The sequence below is a fragment of the Alexandromys fortis genome, unplaced genomic scaffold (assembly GCF_014885135.2).
Source record: "Alexandromys fortis isolate MF-2015 unplaced genomic scaffold, M_Fortis_MF-2015_v1.1 scaffold_18, whole genome shotgun sequence".
NCBI classification, from domain to species: Eukaryota; Metazoa; Chordata; class Mammalia; order Rodentia; family Cricetidae; genus Alexandromys; species Alexandromys fortis.
The window spans coordinates 9,526,310-9,551,023 of record NW_026067897.1 but is presented as its reverse complement, the minus strand read 5'-3'; the positions used below and the strand labels follow the sequence as shown (position 1 = coordinate 9,551,023).

Here is a 24,714-nt window from a genome sequence, read left to right as displayed (position 1 = left end):
CCAGCAATCTACAAGAATGACCCCTAGCAATCGTAGAGAGGGTGCCTGAACTGGTCTTCTCCTGTAATCAGATTGGTGACTGCCCTAATTGTCATCCTTGAGTCTTCATCCTGTACCTCATGGAAGTAGATGCAAAGATCCACAGCTCTGTGATTTCAGTCTGAGATGGTTGAGCAATTATATGAGCAAAGGGGTCGAGACCACGGGGAAAAACACAGAGACAGCTGATCTGAGCTTGTGGGAGCTCATAGATTCTGGACAGCTAGGGAGCTGGCATGAGACTGATGTAACCTCTGCAGCTGGGCGAGTTGTGGAGCTTGGTCATTGGTAGGGCCCCTGGCAGTGGAACCAGGACCTGTCCCTGAGGCATGAGCTGGCTCTTTGGGACCTATTCTCTATTGTGGGACACCTTGTTCAGCCTTGATGCTGAGGGGAGGAAACTGGTCCTGCCTCAACTTGATAAGCATCATGCTTTGTTGATTCATACAGGAGGCCTTATACATCTGAAGGAGACTGAGGAGGAGTGGATGGGGTGGGGATTAGAAGGGAAATGGGCGGACGGATGGGAGGAGAGGAGGGAGGGCAAACTGTGGTTAGTGTGTAAAATGACTTTTTTTTTTAAAAAAATGAATTAAGAGGTAAAATAGAAAAACACTGACACAGCATACCACCTTTTCAGACATGACCAATTTATTCAAGAAATTCAAATTTCATTCTTCAAAGTATATCCAGGGGCAGGGTTTAGAATAATTATGTCACCAGAAGCAATCACATTTTATACAGTTAATTGACCATGGGGGTGGTATCCAGAGGAAAGGCAAAACTTAAAAAAAAATTGTGTGTGGGGGGTGGTAATTACAAATATCAGCAAAGGAAACAACTAGCTTATACTACTGAGGCATGAAGCATGCTAACACTAGTAGTGATCCTTTAGTCCAATGCACCACACAATCTGGACCTAATTTGTGCAATACACTAGGTATTGGGAATATGGTGGAAACACACACAAATCAAAGACACACTCCATCTCTTTATCGAGTGAACCAACAGCCTTTATAAAAGTGGTGTGGTGAGGCACAAAGCACTCTTTGAAGGCCATGGGAAGTTCAGTTGACAATGGCTCCACTTTAGCCTGGTGGCGTAGATTGGCAGATCAGAGCCTGCTAAGAAAATGTGGCATCTCTGCAACAAGAAACAGTTTATTCCCTCCACGGCTTTAAATGTTTGGTAAGAAAGTTTTCAAAGGTAAAATATCTTAATTTCTCTCACTGTTGACCCATTTTAGAAAATCAATTAACAGGACGTGAGGACGAGAAGTTTAGCAGAAAGGTGAGCTCTGGCGATGCAGGCCCAGCTGTTCGGGCAAGCCCGAGCGGAGCTGCATTCATCACTACAGATGCCCTCTAGACCACAGGCTGCTCTGCCAGTATGAGCACAGGGCAGGAAGGGCGCCACATAATGAAGGCTGAAGGCCACATCTGGGGACATGAGATTGTTTTCAGGTTAAGTATCTCATGTTAACTTACTGTGTTTATAATTTAAATAAGAAAAATGAAGGAACATCTCTCCAGAATGACAAAGGTACCACTTGTTTTACACCTTAAAATAATTTAATTAAATATATTGACAAAACATCACAACCTCTGCTTTTGCACTTTACACGGATACATTCGTTACATAATACTTTAGGGAATGATCACAACCATGGTATATAAGCAGCTGTTTTAGCATTATTCATCATCCTTAACTTCAGTTTGACTTGTATTATCTCAGAGAAAGATGCCATTTCTTCCATTAAATTACCATCCAGCTCAAAAAAGAATAATTAAAAAAAATCCTTTGTCAATGCTAAGTCAAATACATATACCTGCCAGGCTTTGATAAGATAAAAGAGAACAATGCACACGTCAGCACTTCACAAAATAATGTCACCGCAGAACTCCACTATTGTGAAGCAGCCCTCACAACTGTGGCTGGTCAGGGTTAGAATCTTTTCCTCATTAGGAAATCTATTAGTCAAAATACACAATATTATTTAACTAATAGACCACCAAAATGCTACCACTAACAGCTATTTTTTTAACCAAAATTACCCCAGAGGACTAGAAAAGGTAAAGTAGTCCAAAATGATTTATTTAAAAGTAAAATGTGTAAAATGCAATCTCTCTTGGTCTTACATTTAATTAAGAAGCAAATGTTGAAACATCATTTCAGACTTATATACATCATGATCCAGTTCTTAGAAAAATGGACTTCAACTGGAAATGCTACATTAAGCAAAAATAATTTATCAGTTTAATTTTAATGACTTTCCCCAACTCTGATATAAAAAACATTACAAGAACTTAAAGTTTAATGAGAAAAAAGCTATTTTTCCCATTTATTAAAAAAAATTGTTTTGCATCAGTAACATACAATGCCCTATTTAAGGCACAACTTTTTTTCTTAAGGAAAAATCCCCACAGATTAGATATTTTTTCTACACAGGTATAGAACAGAGCCACTTTGCAGGCATATCATTAAAGACATCTTAATCCAGACCTAATATGAAAAACTACTGCTGTTTCTACACAGCAACACTCTTATCTACACAGCCAAGACAGGTAGTTGTGGCTAGAACAGCCCCAAAGAGTTCTTGCTTTAACCTCCTGGGTTGTCCCAGGAAGGCCAATTTCAGCCATCACCAGGTTAAAATGAGTGACTTCTGTTTTAAATTAGCCCTCCACCTTACTTGTCTGGGCAACCAGAGTGCAGCCACCTCCACAGCCAGAGTATTATCAGGTACTTGAACTCAGCACCTAAGAGCATGGGGTCAGGCAAGGCGAATGCTAGCCTCCCTCCGTCACTGCTGTCTCTTGTGAGCACCCACATCTTCCTTGTCTTGTAAGCCTGGCCCTACCTGAATCTTCTGAGACAATCTTCAGAACAGTGCAAAGCAGCCCTAGGAAACAGAGAATCCACACAACTGCCATATGAACACGAATCTAGATGCCCTCATCAGTTCATTAGATACTGTCAATACCTCATTTGAGTATTTCAGTTAAAAAAAAAACATAAAACTGGGGAAAGGAGAAAACCCACAAAGTTGAATATGACTGTCTTGTAGGGCCCTGTAAAGGCAACTGAAATGGAGGGGGACTATAAGAATGAAAACCATCTGAGAAAGCATCCGATTCACTGGTATATTCCAGGCTTATTATAGAGATTATATATAAAGATGAGTCGGGAGAAGTGCTTTGTGAAAACATTAGTTTTGAGACACAAGACAACATGAACTTTAAGGTTTTGAAGGTGATTTTCTTTACTTCTCAAAAATAATGGCTAAGCAGATCTCTTCCAGGATTATCACTTCACTGTGAACTTTACCAGGCTCAGCTCCGTGTTCAGTGGCCAATATAAAGAGGAGTGAGTTTACAGAAGAAATCTGGGTTAAGCGTGGGGCAAGGTGGCACAGGAGCTAAGAAAGGGGGCCCAAAGGAAAGATAGGGTAGGGCGCGAAGGGACTGATGGGCAGCCTAGGAGACAGGTGAGGCTCTGGTGTCTCTGCTTCTACTAAAGGGAAAAGGGTGCACTTCCAAATGTAAACTTGTTTAGTTATATTTAGAAGTAAAACAATTTAATGTTAATTCTGAGAGATATTATATACTCCATGGCTAGTACATTCTGGCACAATAATACCTCATAAATAAATATAAATACCATTTTCCTTGTAATGTATATTGGCTCTTAAACAAATTTTTAAAAAATGAACTATAAATGTTTATAGAAGTATTTAAAATCGTTAGTAACTAGACAACACCAACAAATTATAAAATAATACTTTCAACTCTCAGCCAACATCTTAACTTTTGAGCTTAACACACATTGTTTATATCCTTAGTTATATAGATTAATGAAATTAAAAACTAAAACAGTCTTGTTTGCTAATATGAAATAGTTTTGCTTCTACTGAATAATAAGTTTCCGCACATTAGAACATTTTCATTATATTCCATTTCCTGTTCTGACATATTACAATGAAAACAATGTATCACAGGACTCTGGTGAGGACTGCTTCTGTCATCTCTGGAGAAAGCAGTGTTTCCTTTCTCTTGTCATATTGCTTAGTAATTAGTGTCAGAAACTATTGTCAAAACTCACAACTCCTGCTAAATAAACAATAAGTTTCCAACTTCCAGAACTTTGACTTCACTGCATGAAGGCCAATGCTAGCTGCGGCTAGGCCTGGGAAAGCACTGTATAGCACCAAGATTCCATCCACTACTGAGGAACCACCTGGGCCTTGCACCTCATGACGTGAAAACCTACATGAGGCGTGTCTATCAGGCTAGCATGGCCACTCGGCTCAATTTTACCTCTAAGATAGGAAAATAAATAGAAAACTGCTTTAGGATTATATTTTTAAGAAAAGAAAATATGAGAAATTACTCATTCAAGTTTAAAGGGTATCAAAGCCACATGAAAAAACATGATACATCAATTTTCTAGATCATGCTAAGAAAAAAACACACCAACAAACACAAGTTCTTAGAGCAACACAAAAAACACAGCTTGGAAAGCAAGCTTAGTCACAGCAACGTGACAAATGCCATCATCTCTTTTTTTCTAACCACATTCTGCCAACTGAATGGGGGGAAATTTTTCATCAATGTTTCATTAACAGTAATCTGAGAGAAAACAACGGGATTATGGTCAAAAGTAATTTCTTTGAGAATGTTGTTATTATAAGTCCATTAAAGTTAAAAAGGAACTGTGCCCATTTTTGATAATAAGGGAATCTCTACTGATAAACCTGGCAAGGACGCAAAAATTTGCTGAAACCAATTCCTGAAAAATAACTAAGACCAGTCAGTCCATTTAATGTGAAATAACTTTCAATTATTAGAAAATCATTTATATTCTTATAGTGTCTTCAGCATATTTTATCTCTAATAAAAATATAGAACTCATAATGCTAATATTGAAGGAGAGAAAGAATGGACGAATGCATCTTCCAAGTGGAATGAAAGTCAACGTAACATGGCAGAAACGTTGGAACCATAGATAGACTTTGATCAAAACAAAGCCCACATCACGAAAACTCTTAACTCTAATGCAGCTCATCATTTGTCTGAACTTTCTATCAGCTGGTGAATCTGCTAGTGAAGTTTCAGAGAAAAAATCTGTTAAAGCCTTTTCTACTAAATCCATAGAAATAGCATATGACCAGAGCACTTGTTGCAATTAATGAATATGAGACTTCTTGTGCTTCCCATCTGAAGAGTAAAAATCACCAATGACTTTATTTTCAGTAAGATACAACCTCAAAATTACACTACACAACTATACAAAACGAAGCCTTCCTCAAACCCAATTCTATACGAAATTCTCAACAGTGTAGACTCATCATTTGTTGAGTGAAAATGGTGACTCGTAACAGTGTAGACCTAGCTATAGATTTTAATACACAAATATATATATACATACATATATATATATATGTGCCTTGTGTATGACAACTGTATGAAAATAGTCTCAAAAATAAAGACAATACTTGAGAAATGAAGCAACCTAATTTCCCTGATTTTACATTCTATTTCAGGGAAAGTAAGTCTCTGATGCTTCATAAGTACTTCCTAAGTTCAGGATGGCCTTAACCATGCATAGTCTCCACCAGTCCTTTGAAGCTTCCGAAAGTTCAGGCCGAACAATTCACGGAGTTGCACCCTGTGCTTAAAAATGCTTACTGATGTCCTGACTTTTCTATATCCGGGAGTTTTCTGACCAGGGCTTGGTGATTCATTTTAATGCTAGCAAGGAGTCCCCCTTCAATGCCATCAGACCCAGTGTAACTGATCTCTTCACCACTCAGAGTGGTCATATGCCCCCCAAGGGCTTTTAAAATGGCATTGCCAGCACATATATCCCACTTTTTGATGTATGTCACATGAATATACAGATCTGCTCTTTCTTGGCTCACATCAGGCACATCCAAGAGTGCTAAAACTTTATAACCTAGAAGACAAAGAAAAAATTAGGTCATTACTGAAATGCCTTAATAAAACGTGTGCAAGCTTTTTAGGTATACAGTTGAAAAGGACAGGATGAGATGTTCATGAGCATTCCACACTGCCTTCGTCTAATCTAAAATCAATCATCTCCCAACATAATCATGCTTACAAGTAACAACCCCAATATCAGGCAGTCAAAATAAGCTTACTAATTAAGTTAGTCTCAATTACAGCAGTCGGTCTAAGACACCAATTTTAAAAGAGCGCTAGTTTAGTGCTTTTTAGTAATGAGGTATAGTTCCATTAGAATAAAAACAATAATAAAAAAATTTCAAAAAGGGAGGAGGACATTACAACCAGAAACTAGTTCATCTCAACCCTCCTAGCTATCTGGACATTGAGTTTTCCTAACCAACATAACAGGCATCCTGTAAGGAAAAATCTAGGAAAGAAGGTATATACAACTTGCAAATTAAATATAAGGCTGAAAAGTATCATTTCTCCCATTCAAATACCTTAGCACTGCTGAAAAGGAATGAGAACATGAATGTTTTCTGATTTTAATTTATTTAACTGAATTAAAAAATTTCTGATGTGATAAATGTTCATCAAAAGGCTCTTTCAAGCCAAATCCAGGCTATGGTTTGCTCTTGTACACACCTCACAGTAACAATATCTGAATATTTATTATTGTCCGCTTTCAACTGTGGACTCTGACTTCTAATCAAGTAGTATAAGAGCAAGGGATATATATTACAATGGGTGAGCACAGCACTTCTCGCTCATCCCAGATGAGAGAGCTGCAGAGGTCAACACTCCAGGGATTAGCCATTCTAGCAGTCCCTAGGATGACGACAGCTTCCCGCTGCAGGACATCTCAATTCTTCCACTTTTCCTCCTGACAGGCCTACCATTAAACATATAGGAAAATGATTCTAGAGTCAGGTCATATTAAGAGCAGCCCTGCTGGTGTACAATGGTGACAGTATGCTTTTGTGGTCATTTATGAAGGTTTCTGACATGGGCAATGATAATGAAGGAGTCTGAGCCTGTCTTTAAAGTACATTGCCTCCTTATTTTGTGTCCAAGTATGAGATAAATACTTTGGTATCCCGAGAGATCTTTGCTCCTGCTGGAACATACTATGGAATCACAAGATGGGGAGAAACAGAGGGAACATACCAGCACCGCCAGCTGGGATGATTGACGACTGATTTCCGAAGGTCTGTAAAGCAACCTGTTTGACCATCCCTGCGTGAGAGCGAGACACAATGATCTTTGGGGTCTTCTCATTGTAGGAGGAGCGGGCTTTCACATTTGAACCACCATCCACCATTGCCCAAGCTGAAAAGCAAGTAGGATGCCCATTAACAGCATCGAAGGTTTACAATTCCAAAGCATTATACAAATGACAATCTTCAGAATCAAGAGACTTGGGAAAAAAAAAAGAATCATTTTCTACAGATTTAATTATTTTCCTCAAACAGATTTTTTCTTTTTAGCTAGAAAAATTACTTAAGTATTTAAATAAGAAAACAGGCATGTATTGAAAGAAAGCTTCCAAGTGCCCCGTGTTCTTCACAGTTAGAACGACTATCAAATATTTGGCATAAGAATTCTAGTACTCTCTCCATTATCAAATAAGCATCTTCTGAGACCACCTCGTAACTCGACTCCTAACTCTACTCAGCCCATTTTCTTCCCTTCCTGCAAATGTCTCACTCAGTACACTTCTTACCAAGCATCTTGCACACTGAGCTCATCAGCAAAGTCAGATTCATGATCTGTGACAAGGACACAACTGTTTGGATAATTCAAGTTTCAAAATTGATTTTCTTCTATCTCTACTTCTGATATACTCAGGTTCATTTATTTGCATATTTCTCATTCTCCCAAATGCTTTAAGAACATAAACTATTTAAAGAAGTGAGTTAGTTTTACTGACTGTCTTATCAGGAGCATGTCCTGGTAAGAGGTTGTCTTGACACACTTGTGAGGAGGGAACCTCAACTGAAGAATTGCTTCTATGAAATGGGCCATGGGCATGTCTGTGCAGCATTTTCTTGACTGCTACTTAATGTAGGAGGGCTCAGCCTATGGGCAGTACTATCCCTAGGCCAGTGAGCTTGGACTGTATAAGATAGCTGATCAGTTAAAGAGATGGTTCCGTATTTAAGAGGACTTGCTGCTCTTCCAGAGGACCTGAGTTCTGTTCCCAGCCTCCATGTCAGGTATTTCACAACTGCCTTTGACTCCATCCCAGAGGATCTGATCCTCTCTACCAGCCGCTGTGGGCACCCTTACATATGTGGCACAGACTCACAAGACACATTCAGATACAGAAATAACATTTTAAGGAAGGTAGCTGAATGTGGAAGCCTGGGAGCCAAGCCGGGAAACAGTGTTCCTCTGGAGATTTTGATTCATGCTTCTGCCTTGGCTTCCCTTGATAATGGACTATACTTTCCAAGATGAAATCAACCCTTTTCTCCCTATGTTACTTCTAGTCATGGTGTTTATCATAGCAACAGAAAGCACAGTAGAACAGAGCATAAAAATGCAAAGTCAATTGAGTATGGTGGCTCTTACCTATAATCCCAGCATTTTAGAGGTGGAAGCAACAGGGGTTGCTTTGAGTCCAAGGCCACTGCAGGATGCATAGTGAATTCCAAGCCATCCTGGCACAGAGTGTAAAACCCCCATCTTAAGAAGAATGAGTCAAAGAAAAAGAAACCAAGAAATAGGTGGTGGTGGGAGAAGTTTTGAAAGAAGGAAGGGGCTTTCCAGGGATAGCTTGAAATACATGTCTAGGTTTAAGTTTTCCTCACTCTGGTGCAAATAAGGCAAGAAAGCAAATTTAGTCAAAAGCAAACCAGTTAGATTGCTATTCTAATACCATTCACTATGCCATACCATGGTTAGCAATGAAGGTAGTTTATTCCTGGCTACAGGAAAAAGAAAAAAGAGAAAAAGTGGAGTCTGGGTTTCTAAGTCACCATGGATGATGGCATCCAACTAAAAACTATACACAATAACAAGGAAGTGTTANATATATATATATATATATATTCACATATTTCCAGAGTAAGTAGGAAACAGAGACAAATCCAAACCCATGAGATAACAAGAAAGCAAACAGTGTAGATCAGCAGAACAACTGCCAAATACAGTTTCAATGTCTCCAATAGCAGGAACTTCAGAGAAGCACCAAGAGAGCCAAGGTTCCTTCTTAACCCAATATAGGTCAGTAAGAAACACTTAGAAGGAAAGGCTTAGAAAGGACATGGAAATCGGGGCAGTAGGAGGAAGAAAATATCTTCGGCATTTGGAAAAGCAGCCAGAGCTGTGAGAAGGCAACAGGACAAAAGTAAAGTAGGCGCCTGGTAAGAAGGCTCCCATCCCACAGGAAAAAGGTCCTGGAGAAGGAGTAGCCAGTGGCATCCTATCAACACACCCAGAAGACTAGGTGTCCTATGGGAGAAGAGGCCTGCTCTCCAGAGCAAGAAAAGACATGGGGCAAAGTAATGCAGGAAGCTGCTCCTCATTAAAAGAACAGAAGGCAACAGCTTAGTGGCTGAAAGAAATCCGCCTCACTTGACAGGACCTTATTTTAAGGAAGCACTTTAAATTCATTCAGGAGCATGCAGAGAAACGAAAATGCTGCATGTCCCGGGGAATACTGGTTAGCTGAGGCAAGTGTAGTACTTGTAACTTTAAAGTACACTGGAGGAAAAAGCTCATGAGTATTTATCATAATCTTGTCTGTAATTATTTACAAAGTTTCAAAAAGTGGGGGGAAAAATCCCCAAATTCTCTAAATTCTTTTCTAACTGGTCTTTGCCAACTATTCTGTTTTACTGAGAAGTGAACTTACAATGTTCTAGCTCTAGGGGTCAGTATTGTGTAGGATACTAGCAATTATGAATTCAGTATTTTAAAAGGTAGTTCATGTTACATATGTAATACATTAATTTATAGCACTTTAATGGACAAATATTTTTTAAAGTTTTATTTTTAAACCATGGATAAGTCTGTGTGTGAGTCTATAACATGGGCACAGATGTTACAAAGCCAGGGTAGCGTGCAGACCTCCTGGAGCAGGGGTGTCAATGTGGATGCTGGGAACTAACTTGAGCCCTTTGCAAGAGTAAACAGGTACTCTTACCCAGAGCCATCTCTCAAGCTCCAATGGATATATTTAAATTAGATTTGGGTGATAAGGTATAAGCAGCTACATATGTTTATTTTACGAAAAATAAAGAAAAGGCCTGTAGGGGCCAAGCAGAGAGCCCTGACACCTAGCACATAAAGCCTAAGGCAAAGCAGTGCCTCTTGCTCCTCCTACTGTATTAGTTACACTTAGCTACAAAGAATGTAAATCTGATTACTGTGGCTCAGAAAGTAAGGCTAAAAAGTAGGTGTGGTTCAGTAATCAAAAACCTAATGCCTGTTTTTTTTTTCATTTTATATGGTATATTGATATATATATATTTATGAGCCCCACAATATTATCTTGAAGTTCTTTACATTTAATATGTTTTATTAAGTATTTCATACATATGTAGAATATTTATATCTTTTAAATACAGCAGCTGTAAGAAAGTAATACATAAATTTAAGGATGACACTAATATTATCCACAATACATGGTCATAGTTTTCAATACTGGCAATGTGGACACTGTCCTAACTAAGAGCCTTGTCATCTTAGAGAATGATGGTGCCAAGGGCCATAATATTTGTCCTATGAGTTGATGAGAATTAACCAATTAAAAGCACAACAAATCACTGCAGGCAGTCAGCAATAATATTTATACTAACTACTCTTCCCCCACAGCAGTAATAACTTGTGCTGTCATAGTGAACATGAGATCACTGGCCATACTGTAAAGACCAGAAGGCCACAGGCCACAGGCAGCCTCGCTGAGTAACTCTAGTATCATTTCTTCTCTGTTGAAGAGACTCTACCCAGCTCAAGCAAGGTAAACATGACTCTAGCAAGCCTTGCCCTTCTCTCCCATTCCCTCTGCCTTCCTAAAAACTGTTGGGTAGCACTCCTAAAGCTGGTCATCAGGTCTGTTCCCTTATTTGACCCTTTCCTCCTACCAAAGACCAGCTATCAAAGTACTGAGGTCCAGCAATCAAAAGCCCCCCTTGGCTCACCTAATTAACAAACCCAATTAAAATTACACACTTCCTCCTAACATAGGGCTTCCCCTTTCCCCTCTATAAATGGCCATTTACTTATGAGCACCACCTGTCTCCTCTTTAATCACAGGCAACAAACACTCCTTTCCCCTGTTCATTTGTTCCCTTCCCTTTCTCCCTTATCCCCTATTGCCTGTATCTGTCTCTTATTCCCTGCCCTATGTTCCAGTGCAGTGCAAAAAGAAAATCTCCTTTAGGCTAAGAATTTGGCCTTAGGGTGTCTTGAACCAACTTCAAGGTTCCCTATTCCCGCATCCACTGACTTTGGTAGGGCTACACACAAAGGTCACACCCTAACTAAATAAGAACTTCCTTGTCATGGCCATCCATGTCTTCTTACAACACAGGCACCACTGAGCTGACCTCCGCTGTGTAGGAAACTAGCAAACGTGACTGTGACTCTGACAGACGTGCCGTGGCTGCAGACAGCTCCTCTCCCACTTCTTACGTCTCAGTGTCACTTTCTGTCACAATAGTACTCTCTCAATACTAAACTGTACAGTTTCACAGCAGAACCCATCACAGGAACCCAGGCCTCACCTCCGACACAGCATGAAAGAAATACAAGATACCTTACTGGGGAATATTTCTACCTTATTAGTATTTCCAACAGATTTTTTTTCCCATAAAGCTCTGTTTTACCACATACTCTTAGTGTCAACCATAAAATCTGCATCCTCCTCAGACAAATAGTGTACAAGGGTAGGAGACAGACTTCAATTACTAAAATCCTAGACAGTTAAGTACTATAGACAAAGGGTTCAGTACCACAAGCAGCACTGCGTCTCAAAAGAGCTCAGGTATACGTCATACCTGTATATTCAGAAAACGGTTTGTGAATAACTCCTAGCACAGGTTTGCCATTCACGGCTACACACACCATGGTAGTGACATACTTCCGAAGATCCTCTAGGAGAAAACACAAAGGCATGGCTGTTAAAGTACTGTGTTTAACGCAGCACACAATATGATACTTATTTCGTCAGAACTGAGAAGTGTACAACCCCTTTCAAAAGCAAAACTGCTCTAAGCAGGAAGTGAGCTGCTAAGTACATGTGAGATCTGGTTCTTGGGTTAGTCACTCAGTCCATCATTTTAGTAACTCCATTTCTTAGTATGAATTAACTAAGTCAAACTTAGTTTCCTTATCTGTAAAATACAGATAACAATTGTCCATCTTCAAATATAAATTAACCTTTAATCTTATAATCAAATTTAAAAATCAAGTTAGAAGTTTACAATAATTTTGTACAAAGTGATATGCACACTAATTATTATTACGGACTCAAGCCAGTTCATGTTAGAAAACAAACTCAATAGTGTACATTTCTGCTATTTACTCATATAAATCAGTTTTGCAATGTTAGTTTTATGTATGTATGTATGAATGTATGTATGTATGTATGTATGTTCACACACACACATACACACACCTGTGCCTTCCCTTAATAGTAATAATCTATTGAGTGCACATTATAGTTCAAGTTCAGTATACAGAATGCCAAGGTGAAAAGTACAAACTCACATATTCTGGGGGTCTTGCCTTATAGGGGGACAAAAAAATTTTAACATATACCACACAGGGGTAAAGCAAGAATTAGGTATTGCATGTAAGAAAGAGCCCGAGAAAGGACCAGAGAAACGAAACTTGAGCTGGGCAAGAATAATGTAAATGTGTGTGTGTGTTTGGGGGTTGGTGGTGATAATCTTGTTTCGCTACTTTTCACTTTCTGGCTCCATTAAATGTACTACTTTAAATTCATATATGTATATATAACAACCTGAATTCTTAATAACCTAGGTAAATATTATAATCTGGCACACACTTTCCTTAGTGTTAGGCAGACATGGTGCCACTGAAGGAGGTGGTGTTATTAGAGAAGTATGCTATGGTAGGGAAACAGATGAGAATCGTCTGTCCGTCTGAATGGTTCATGCAATATCCTGATAACCTAGCCTGCTTGTCTGGAAATCTAAATCAGATTCTTAAAATCCAACTGGAAGGTTCTTAGATTTGTAAAGGATCTGCCACCATGTGTACACTGTCTGCCTTGGTCCAGGCTCTCTAACAGAAAATGATAATGTGATGCTTGAGACTCACCCGTGTACTCCTGGGTAGCATCAAGTGGGTCAATCCAGACAGTCACGCTTTCTGCAGGGACTTCTTTAGGAGCAACTATTTCCTTCAGGATGTCCTCAGGAATCTTATGATTCCATACAATGACCTCCTTGTCAGACGCATCCACATGTTCCTCAGTATTTATCTATAGTGGAAATAGTTGATATTACAAAAGAGAAAACCATTATTATTTAATAGATCTCAAAAAAATGTATCTCAGATAATTCATAAAAAATCTTATTAATGATAGCCTTAAAGTATTTCAAGGAATTTAATGCAATTTTTTAAAAAAAGCATCATATAACAGCATTGTAGTGACATTTTATCTTCAAATACTTTCTAATCTAATATTCAAGTTTAGTGTTTTGGTTAATGATGACTAGACTCCAAGTACAAGCAGGGCTCCAGTACAAATTGAGAAACCACGTATCGCAGAAGTGAGTTAGTCCTGGCTGGATCAGGAGTAAAGGTCCTGAGGGACTGAAACTGGGGCAGTCTACAGCCCAGTGCCAGGGAGGCTCATGGGGGAGGCGTGGGCCTTATGCCACCATTAGGCTGTTATTAGAGGACTCATTGTTAAAAAAGAGTAAAAAAAGAAATTCTAAAGCCTGAAAAATAGATATTTTCTCGAGCATTGGACATAAGCAACTTCAGCTAGAATCAAACAGAACAACAATGCAAGTTACACAAAGAATGTGCCTTAAAAACAGAATTTGGGTGCTAAGGGGTAAAATTACTGAGTGGACTATTTGTCTAAAATGTACCTTTAAACAGTAAGGAAAAAGAAACCTGGAGATCACTAAATAGATAAGCTAGCATATTACAAAACCCAAATAAATTGAAACAAGAAATCAAAAAGGGCATAAAGATGAATACCTAGCTATCTTTTAACTATCAAAGATGTATCTGAGGGAAAGAAGGTAAAATAAAAAAATTCTTCTTCATAAAAAAATTAAAACATAAATCTGATTTATCATAATTATGTAAAATTGTGGAGTGAGGAGAGAATATATAGAAATATATTTTTACTTCACGTTTGTGAGTGTTTTGCCTGCAAGAATGTTTGTGTTATCACATATGTCCAGTACATTGGTGGCCAGAAGATGGTGTAGAACCCTCATGAACTAGATTTACAGAAGCTTTGTGAGCTGCCATGTGGATGCTGGAAACTGAACCTGGATTCTCTCTAAAGACAGCAATCCTCTTAACTGCTGAGCCATCTCTCCACCCCAACAGTTTTCAGAGCCAGTGCTTTCCATAGGCCACCATCTATATGGGCACATGCAGTAATGTGCACAGTAAGAGCTCTGTTGAGCAAAGGAAACTGCAGACCTCTTTCACTGGCATTTTCCACTGCTACACCCTGACTACTGAGCGAATACACTAGCTACTGTCTTTAGCAGTCCTGAGTTCAATTCCCAGCAAACACATGCTTACATGAATTACTTTATTCCAAAATAGAGCACTCATACATGAAATAATGTAAATAAATCCTCATACCTACAATCTACATAATCACAACATACATGCAGAGGACCTAGGTCAGAACCACACTGACTCCCTATTGTTACTTCCATCTCTGTAAATCCCTATGAGCCCTGCCTAGTTAATTCTGCGGCATGTTCTCCTAGTGTCCTCAACCCCTCAATCCTTCCCTTCTGCAGAGTTCCCCAAGCTCTACCTAATGTTTGGCTGTGGATCTCTGCATGCGTTCCCATGAGCTGCTGGATGAAGCCTCTCTGATGATAACTAGTCAGGGGTGGGGCGCGGTAGTGTCAGGAGACCACTTAGCCACCAGGGAAATACAAGTCAAAACTACTATGAGCTTCCATCTTATACCTGTCAGAATGGCTAAGATCAAAACCACAAGTGACAGCTCATGCTGGCAAGGATGTGGAGCAAAGAAAGCACTCCTCCATTGCTGGTAGGAGTGGAAACTTGTATAGTCACCACAGCAACCAACTGAATCTACCTCAAGATCCAGCCATACCACTTCTGGGTAAATACCCAAAGGATGCTTTATCCTACCACAAGGGCACTTGATCAACTATGTTCATATCAGCCTTATTCTTAATAGTCCAAAACTAGAAACAGCTTTCCTTCTTAACAACCTGCCATCTTGTTAAATCAGATTATGTTGATCCTAATTTAAAAGAAATAAACAAACAAAAACCCTTCCAATAACTTTCAGCATGTAAAGATTGAATACAGAGTTTTCACATCTACCAGGTAGATCCGAGATGATCCAATGCTAGCAAACACTAGGCAGAATGTCTCTCCATTTGCGTATTTATGTTTGCACTCAAAAACTTACCATCTTCTTACGGGGTTTTTTATACTTGCTGTACTTCTCCGCTAATTCAAACTCTCTCCAGCTTACTTAAGATGGTCTACAGATCTCAATTCAAATGAAAATATCTCAGTCTGACCTTCCCATACTAGCATAAAGATCCCTAACACACTCTTCGCACATAACAAGACTTTTTCCTTTTCAAAGACCTCATAAGTTCCCAAAATGATCTTGTTTGTTTGCATATTAACTTACTTATCTTGAATAGCCAAGTCATTGATTCTCTTGCAAAACACCCATAAAATTTGGCACCGTCTAAACCAAATGTAAATGTTCAACTAACACTCCCTAATTGAAGATACTATTCTTAACCTATAGTGGTTTGGGTTTTTTTCCTCCACTCCTCTTCTGTGTTAGCAATTCAGCCTCCTGCATGCTCAATGTCTCTATTCTTGGATTTCAACAGGGAACCAAGTATAACAAAATCACAGAACCCTAGGACTTCCTACAAACAAGAGCTCTCACCATTCACTACCATCCCTTCTTATCCCAGATTGGCTACTCTCAAAGAAGTCATTAATGACTGGAATGGAAAATGAAGCTTTCAAAGAACCTATAATTTTAGTGAGTGATATAAAGCATTTCTAGAAACCAGAAAATTGCAAACTGATTATAGGCTATTCCTGTAAGTGATGCCTAGTCTTGTAATTTCCACCCATTCCTGGCAACTACTGATCTGACATAGTTGTTTATTAGCTTTAAGTATTATTAAAGCATATATTTCTTTTGGTTAGCTGTTCTTCTTTGGTAAGTCTGCCTAGTGCTCACAAAATCTAATTCTTATTTCCTTCCCAGGCATATCAAAGTTCACAGGACTCATCTCCCTTGCAATAAGAAAACATATATTGAATGTTCTAGCCAATGAATTATGAACAAAAATATGACATATCTAACTTTGTCGCTCATGAAAAGAACAATTTTCCATGTTTCCCTGTCATGTTGCCATGGCAGAACTACACATTAACAACAACAACAGGGTCAGAAAGACAGTATGATGGACAGCTATGCTAACAGTGCTTCTAGAGCATTGCCTGCTCAGTCTATGGTGATGAATGCATTTCCTCTTTCATATCTAATACTGTAAGCAGTTTAAAAGGCAGAATAAATTCTTACATGTATGACTGAATTTAATTTGATTCTCTTTCTCTAAACTCTACATTGAAGAGCAACAGAAGGAAAACATTTAAGTGGTTTGAGAGGGATAAATAAAAAATAATATAGCAAAATAAAAATGTAGATCTGAAGAGATAAAAGTCTTAAGGGAAGCATAAATTATTATAAACTATGGTTTGATACAACATCTCAAATCCACTCTAAGGGATAATAGGGTGTCCAGATTTCTGTGATCTATGTGAGACAGCTATAAAACAGAAGATGGAATCTGTAACTTTTAAAATGGAAAATGTTAATTGGTGCAACCACTTCAGGGTTAGCAATCATATTTATTTAACATAAAGGTTATTAAGCTAGTACACTATATGTCCTTATATGTATATGTAACACATACAGACATATATACAAGTATTTAGGCTAGTTTTGTAACTTGGACTCCAGAAAGGTGAGACAAACTATTTTCTATCAGTTCTAAGAAAAGTTTAATGCCCCAAACACAATTAATGCTGTTGTGATAGTTCAGTTAATCTGGGATTGAAGGGGCTTTTGGCCTTTAGAAGAATCACCCATCTAGTACATTCATCCATAAATAATTATATAATTAATATAGTTTTAGATATGACATCTCACACATAATTCTCTATATGCTACACACTATAAAGGACAATAGGGTACCGAGATTTTTGACTAAACATTATTTCTGAGTGTGGCTTGAGTGTTTCATGGTAAAATTACTGTTTAAAAGAGCAGAGGCATGAGGTGGTGGTGTTGCATGCCTTTAAACCTAGTACTTGGGAGGCAGAGGCAGGCGGATCTCTGTGAGCTTAACGCCAGCCTGGTCTACCAAATCTAGTTCCAGGACAGGCTCCAAAGCTACAGAGAAACCCTGTCTCGAAAAACCAAAAAAAGCAAATAAACAAAAAGAGCAGATGCAGTACAGTTCTTCAGTCTTCGGTAGTCCTGTGGGAAGCCTAAGAAACAGAAAGGAAAGAGAAAGGGAATGTGTCCCTTCATGAACCATGACAGCTGAACTGAGCCAGGAGTCTTCTCTGTCCTCTGACAAAGACATACACTATTGGATCCATGGTTCTTATGCCTTTGGGTTTTAGCTGAACCACACCACCAACTTTCCTGGGTCTCTGTGTGCAGGCTGAAGACTGTGTCTGTCCAGCCTCCTAAAGAGTTAACCCTCCTACTAAATAAACATCAGCTATTTCTCTGGAGAATGGCTACTTTCAAAATGTATAAAAGAATGCCCCTGCCCATGCCTCTCCTATTTTATTTTTACTTTAAAAGACCTTTTCTTTTTTTCCAGACAGGGTTTCTTTGTGTAACCTTGACTGTCCCGGGACTCTTTCTGTAAACCAGCCTGGCCTCGAACTCACAGATCCCACCAGCCTCTGCCTCCTGAGTGCTGAGATTAAAGGCATGAACCACCACTGCCTAGCTAAAAGACCTTTTCTTAACACCTTCTTCTTGACTAAAACCTTGTAACAGATACCTTCTATTATTTTAGATCTTAAAAACAAACACTACAAAACCCAAAGTAAACAAAGCTCGTTCTTCTCTTACTTCCATGAGTCAACTACACAGGCCCAGCTTCTTAAGTCTCAGCCTTATTCCCTGCCTCTGTTCCTCACCTGCTCATCAGCTTTCCTTCTTCTACATCATGCATGGTACAAGACACCTTCACACAAAGGGAACTAATCAGCTCCAAGGGAGCTGGGTCTCCACTTATACAGTTTCATTTGGTTTCTAGTCTAATAAATTGGGACTAAAAGGAGATAGCTCAGTATTACACATGCTAAGTGCACTGATGTACAAAAATGAACACAACATCAGATCTGATATATCAATCAATACCTAACCTGAACACTCAAGGCAGACAAAGGATTCAGCCACAAGAAAACATATCTTCTATTAAGGCACTGTGTTAATACCTGAAATCCAAAAGCTACCCTTGGTAGTTAATCTTTTTGTTTTCTACTTATATGTACACACACACACACACACACACACACACAGATATTTAAAATCTTACGATGTAGCTGACTTTACCTTACATTAATAAAGCAGCTGTGCTCGCTACAGTCCTGTTGGGGAACATTAGCTGAAGATGTGCTACTTGTTTATGCTGTGGAACATCTGCGCGAGGATTCGAGATGCCCTGCATTCTTTTATGTTGCATGTGTCTGACTCTGTGAGGCTGAGTTACTTTGCCTGTCTAAAACACCTGACTGGTCTAATAAAGAGCTGAATGGCCAATAAGTAGGCAGGAGAAAGGATGGGTGGGGCTGACAAGCAGAGAGATAAGCAGAAGGAGAGATCTGGGAAGGAAGATCAAGGAGGAGAGAGGACGAGGCCGCCAGGACCAGCCACCCAGTCACACAGCTGGCCACAGAGTAAGTAAAGAAAGGTATATAAACTAGCGAAAGATAAAAGCCCAGAGGTAAAAGACAGATGTGATAATCTAAGTTAAGAAAAGCTAGCTAGAGACAGATCAAGTTAAATCTGGACATCCATAAGTAAGAAAAAGTCTCCATGTATTTATTTGGGAGCTGAGCGGTGGGACCCCAAAGAGTAAAAGAGTTAAAAACAAAACAACCCCCCCAAACACATTTCACTATCACTACCTTAATAATTACATGTTTTTTCCACCAAGAGGAGCTCACATAAGCTCAAGTGTTATGAACCTGACTACCACTTAGAAAACAGGCATGAATGAAATATACTTGTAAAAACTGCTATGAAGTTCGATTAAAGTCCTATGTGACCACTATCTGAGCCACTACCTAGATTATATTAAATGTACTCATTGCACTATGATATAACTATCGTATATTAATAGCCCCCAAACTCCCATTTCTTTCACTACCTCTGAATGAAATTCAAGTGATTTGAGAAGACAAAGATACTTCACAAGTATATCTCACATCTAGATGTAAACAACGGTGTGATTTGTCACAGTAACACAAAAAGCAGTAAGGTACAAGAAAAAGTGGAAATATTCAGTGTTTTGTTTGGAAGGCATTTGGAAAAAAAAAATCTAGTAAAGTCAATGACATTTGCCATCCAGCAGCTTAACAGATGAAATTTAATGTTTCACGAGGCAAAAGGGGGAGACAATGACACAAAGCCAGGAAGGAAAGAAAACCAAAACCATAATGGAAGAGGAGAGAGCGTTCTGTAAGTTAGGAGATTTTTCAATGACAATTCTTTTGAGGATCAGCAGGTCAGGAACCTTCCAAAGAAACCCGAGTTTATTTCTAACTGTTTATCTAATCAACAAAACTATTGGAAGCAACTTTTATTTTCAGAAGCCAAAACCTATCTATTGTTAGGTGATACATTTAAAAGATTCTGTTACACTATGTTGAGCCCTTACCTCTGAACTACAATAAACTGGAAAAGACCCAGTGAAAAGTCACAGGAAGAAGCCGAGGCAAGTGGATCCTGAATTCAAATCTAAGCTTAATTCCAGCTCCACCTGGACTAAAGAACCCCTCCAAGAAAGCAGGCACGTGCAGGCACGAGCACTCACACACGTGTACACACACACACACACACACACACACACACATGCACACACCCCAAAAAGCAGCCGCACTGAAACGATTAATTCCAAGAGAAAAGAAATGCCTAGATTAAGAAAATGTCAATTCCTATCTAAGAAACCTACCAAAGGGAAGGTCGATGTTACTTAATTCTCTTTGATATAAAGACTCTTGAGAGCTAGGATACACTTAAGTGAAATTTCGGGAAAGCCTATCTTCAAATATTTCTTGAAAGGCAGTGCAAACTACGGAGTATGAACGGGGTCTTGCTAGCACAGCTTCGGCAACTCGTGGGCACAACCCCTTCCTCCCGCTGCTCTGCACACTCAAGATTTCTACAGGCGTTGGCCTAGTTGGCGGGGTTGTCTGCCAGAAAACACAGACTCAACAGCCAGGTCCTCCTCTAGTCATCCAATCCTAGGAGCACACAAAGGCCCAAGAGGTCCAACCCCTTCACTCGAATAAGAGCCTGTTACAGACGCCCCTGGTTCACTCGGCCAGCAACCCGACATCCAAGCCCACCCAGGTCTCCCCAGTGCGGACACATCCGCCCACCCACAACCAGGGAGGAGAGGAGGAGCGTGACCCTGAGTGGGAAAAGTCCAGGCTCGCCCAGCTCCAGGGTGCGTGACCTTGCACGCGTTACCTCCTCGGTTTCTCCAAGTCCCCCACCGCTGCAGATCCGGGGCGCTCCCGATCAGCGAGGGCACCGGGGCCAGCACCCACCTGCACGTTGGGGAAGGCCGTCTTGAGCAGGTAGAACATCTTGCGGTTGGACAGCACGTCGCCGCTGGTCATCTTGTCCTCGGCGCCCTCGCGCGTCTTCCCCTTGGACTTCTCGTGGAGGACATTGCTCTCGCGGACCCGCCTCACCTCCTGGCCGCCGCGCTCGGCCGCCAGCACCGCCACGGCCAGCATCTCGCGCAGGTCCACCGCGCCCCCGTCCCCGCCGGCCGACTCGGCCGCCCCGCCCGCCGCCGGCTCGCCTCCCAGGCCGAACAGGCTGAAGCGGCCGGCCAGGAAGCCAGAGTAGAGGTGGTAGAGCACCCCGAGCCCCAGCAGGAAGAACACGGCCACCCCCAGCGGGGACAAGCGGATGCCCATGGGGGCCATGGCGCGCGACCGGGCGCTAGGGCCGCCTCCGGCCCGCCGCTCAGTCCGCTACAACGGCCCCTGTCTCCCGGCGCCCGTGCGCGCCATCACCGCCCGGGGAAAGCCGCCCCGAGCCCCGAGCCCCGCCGCCCCTGCCTAGCAGCAGCCGGCCACTCGGCCTTCCGCGTAGGCCAACAGCCGCGAGGTGAAAGGGGAGCAAGGATGTATATCCGGGTTACGTGGGGGAAAGAGGGCGGGGAATAGTCAGCTAGACCCCGCCCTGGGGCGGGTCCATATTTGGGGGCGGGGCCCGAGCGAGGCCGCGTGGCATTTTAAGTCCAGCTTGTGCATCTACAACTGCTTGAAAGAGAGCCGCGGTGACGATGGCTTCCCATCACTCTGAGGACTGAAAGCACGACCGTTTTAGAACGAACCGACCTGAGCCTCTCCCAAGGCACGTGTACAGTGGACCAAGCTGGGCGGGGCTGACGCCGAGGATTGTCATTTGCTTCTTCATTTTTTTTTTTTTAATTTATTGCGGACAATGAGGAAAATTGCTTCTTCATTTTTGCTGGGCTTGAGATGGCTGAAGCAGACGCTCTCAACCTGTGGGTCACAGACCCCTTAGGGTTGCCATGGCCCTTTCACTGTGGCTGCACATCAGATATTTACATTACCATTCATAACAGTAGAAAAATAGTTATAAAGTAACAACAAAAATAATTTTACTCTTGAGGGGGTCACCACAACGGAGAAACTGTATTAAAGGGTTTCAGCATCGGGAAGGTTTCCCAACTGGTCTAAATGGTTATGTGTTGATGTATAGATTATTCTTTTTCTACTTGCGATCCTCTAAGAAGCTGTGAATCCGAGCTACGTGATCCTAAGTTTTACTAGGGGGAACACTGAAGGATTCTCTCTTTTCCAAGGAGATTTTAGCACAGCCCTCTGTACAGAGGTTAAACAGGAAGAATTACTAGACTGGGACCACTTGGTTTAAAGTATGTCGATTGCATCATTCTGAGCCAATAGAAGTTCACCAAATATAGTATAATGCAGATGTATTTAAAAGACATAACTGCCTTCTGCAATATCACCAATCACTGATAATAGCAAATTCTCAACTTTAGTATTTAGTATTCAAAAGTTTCTATTCATTCTTAAAAGCGCATCTGATGTTACACTAAATAGCCAGGCAGAGTAGTTCACAGTTGCAAACCCAACGCCCAGGAAGCCAAGGCAGAAGGAGTGTTGTGAGTTCGAGGCTAGCCTGGGATATATAAAAGCTTCAGGTCAACCCCGGTTAACATATAAGATTTGGCTTCAAAAACAAACAAAATAATGCATAAATAAAAAATACAGCTCCTAAATGTTGTAATGTTTATATAAAAATCAAAATCTAACCCATTTTGCTCCTCAGTTAAAAAGCATTGGTATAAAGTGGATTTTTAATATTAGTCACCATAAAAGCTACAAGTGTCCAAACTAATGGCTGTCAGTTATTTGTTGACTTTTAAGTTTCTACACTGATCAGGCACTTTGATGATAACTAGCTGAAAATTAAGGGCATCTAACACTAACTGCCCAGGAGACTCAGTAAAAGGACAGTCCCTCAAGCACTGACAGAGAGCCTAAATAACTGTATGATGCCGTGGAGAGTAAAATCACAGTCAAGCCTCCTGCTTTCAAAACAGACCTGAAAGTGAGATCATAGAGTAGCTGTGGATTTCCACCCTAGCACAGAGATAAAGCCCGAGCTCAGCTCTGTAGGCTAGGCTACCTCAAGTTGACATCAACCAACCAATCAATCAATCAAACAAACAAACAAACAAAAAACTAATTGCAGGGAAAGCTCAAAAGCGGGATGTCTGGTGACATCAGAATAAATTGAACAGTGCTCTGTGGTGATTTTAGGAAGAATTTAGGGGTGCATTCACTGTACATGGTCTCAGTGGGGTCACTGGGGAAGACAATAATAGGCACTTGGACATTTCTACCACAGGAAAGGTATCTATTCCCCAAGGAAGAAAAGACCAAGGCTTAGAGAAAGAGGTTAAGGCCAGGCAGTGGTGGTGCACACCTTTAATCCCAGTACTTGGGAGGTAGAGGTAGGTGGTTCTCTGTCAGTTTGAGGCCAGCCTAGTCTACAAGAACTACTTTCAAAACAGGCTCTAAAGCTACACTGAGAAACCCTGTCTCAAAAAACAAAACAAAACAAAACAAACAAAAAAAAAGCAAAAAAAATAAAAAAGAGTTTAAAGACCATTGCTGTAAGAAAGACTTCAGTATGTGGTAATAAGTAATATTAAATAATGATAGAATAATAAGAGAAAGTTTGAGCTGATAGAAACATTTAAATACTTATGGATTATCCGGGAGGCGGGAAAGGTGTCCTAAGGATTGAACTCATGGTATCTTAAGCAAGTAATCCATCACGGAGCATCCTCTCTTGCCCACGTATTTTAAAAACCTTTATAAAAATAGTAACAAGCTGTCAGACTTTTCCAACACTATGTGAAGTGGCTGTTGATTAATTGGCACGTGATCCCAGGCAAATGGTCTTTCTCTTCAGTGTTGAGGATGGTGAGCATCACCTGACAGTGTGTACGAACTGAGAGCCATGAGAACCCACTTGGAGGAGGAACTTCCCTTAACTAGTTCCACCTACTAAGAGCTGGTGGCGAATCTGCTAGTTGAACTTGATATGCCTCACAGTGGTCAGTTCTGCCTGTTTCCAGACCCCCTTTTAATTATTATGTGGAACAAAAACTGTCAGCGCCAATTCAAAGCTAAAGGATTTCAGCGACTTCATGAAGATGTTAGAGCAGAGTCTGGCTGACTTGGGCCGGGGAGGCAGTTGTGGAGCTTCCGTCCTGCTCAAGTTACATCTTCAAGCTTTCAACTGACTTTACGGAAACCGAAGCCAGGGAGAGATACGTTACGTATATGGAAAATGCACCTGGGGGGGGGGGTGTCACTCAGAGAAAGCCCTTGCTATATATGAGAAGACAGATCTCCTGCCTGAGAACCACGTGTTCAAATCCATGAGCCTAGGAGAGACACTTCTCATTCAAACTACCACAGATTCTCCACATTTGAAAATCTCATTGGTTCTAGTTCTTTCTATTTAATCTGTGACTAGCCAATTTAACTCATACCGCAGCCTTCGTATTTAAATAATGAAACCCACAAATGCGGGGGGATCGTTTTAAATTCTTTATTTCAACCTATACTTCCCAAGCATTTATATTTTAACTAAATAATCAACTGTCAAACTAATGACAGCAAT

General features: G+C 40.5%; 1 protein-coding gene across 1 annotated transcript; it reads right to left on the bottom strand.

Annotated features, from left to right (window-relative positions):
• Positions 1 to 668: 668 nt before the first annotated feature.
• Bpnt2 (3'(2'), 5'-bisphosphate nucleotidase 2) lies at positions 669 to 21,642 on the bottom strand. Its single transcript, XM_050165299.1, has 5 exons — positions 21,060 to 21,642; positions 13,299 to 13,461; positions 12,011 to 12,106; positions 7,173 to 7,334; positions 669 to 5,994 (listed from the first exon to the last, which is right to left on the bottom strand). The coding sequence occupies exons 1-5, from the start codon at positions 21,444 to 21,446 to the stop codon at positions 5,723 to 5,725; spliced, it is 1,080 nt and encodes a 359-aa protein (XP_050021256.1). The 5' UTR covers positions 21,447 to 21,642; the 3' UTR covers positions 669 to 5,722.
• Positions 21,643 to 24,714: the final 3,072 nt, after the last annotated feature.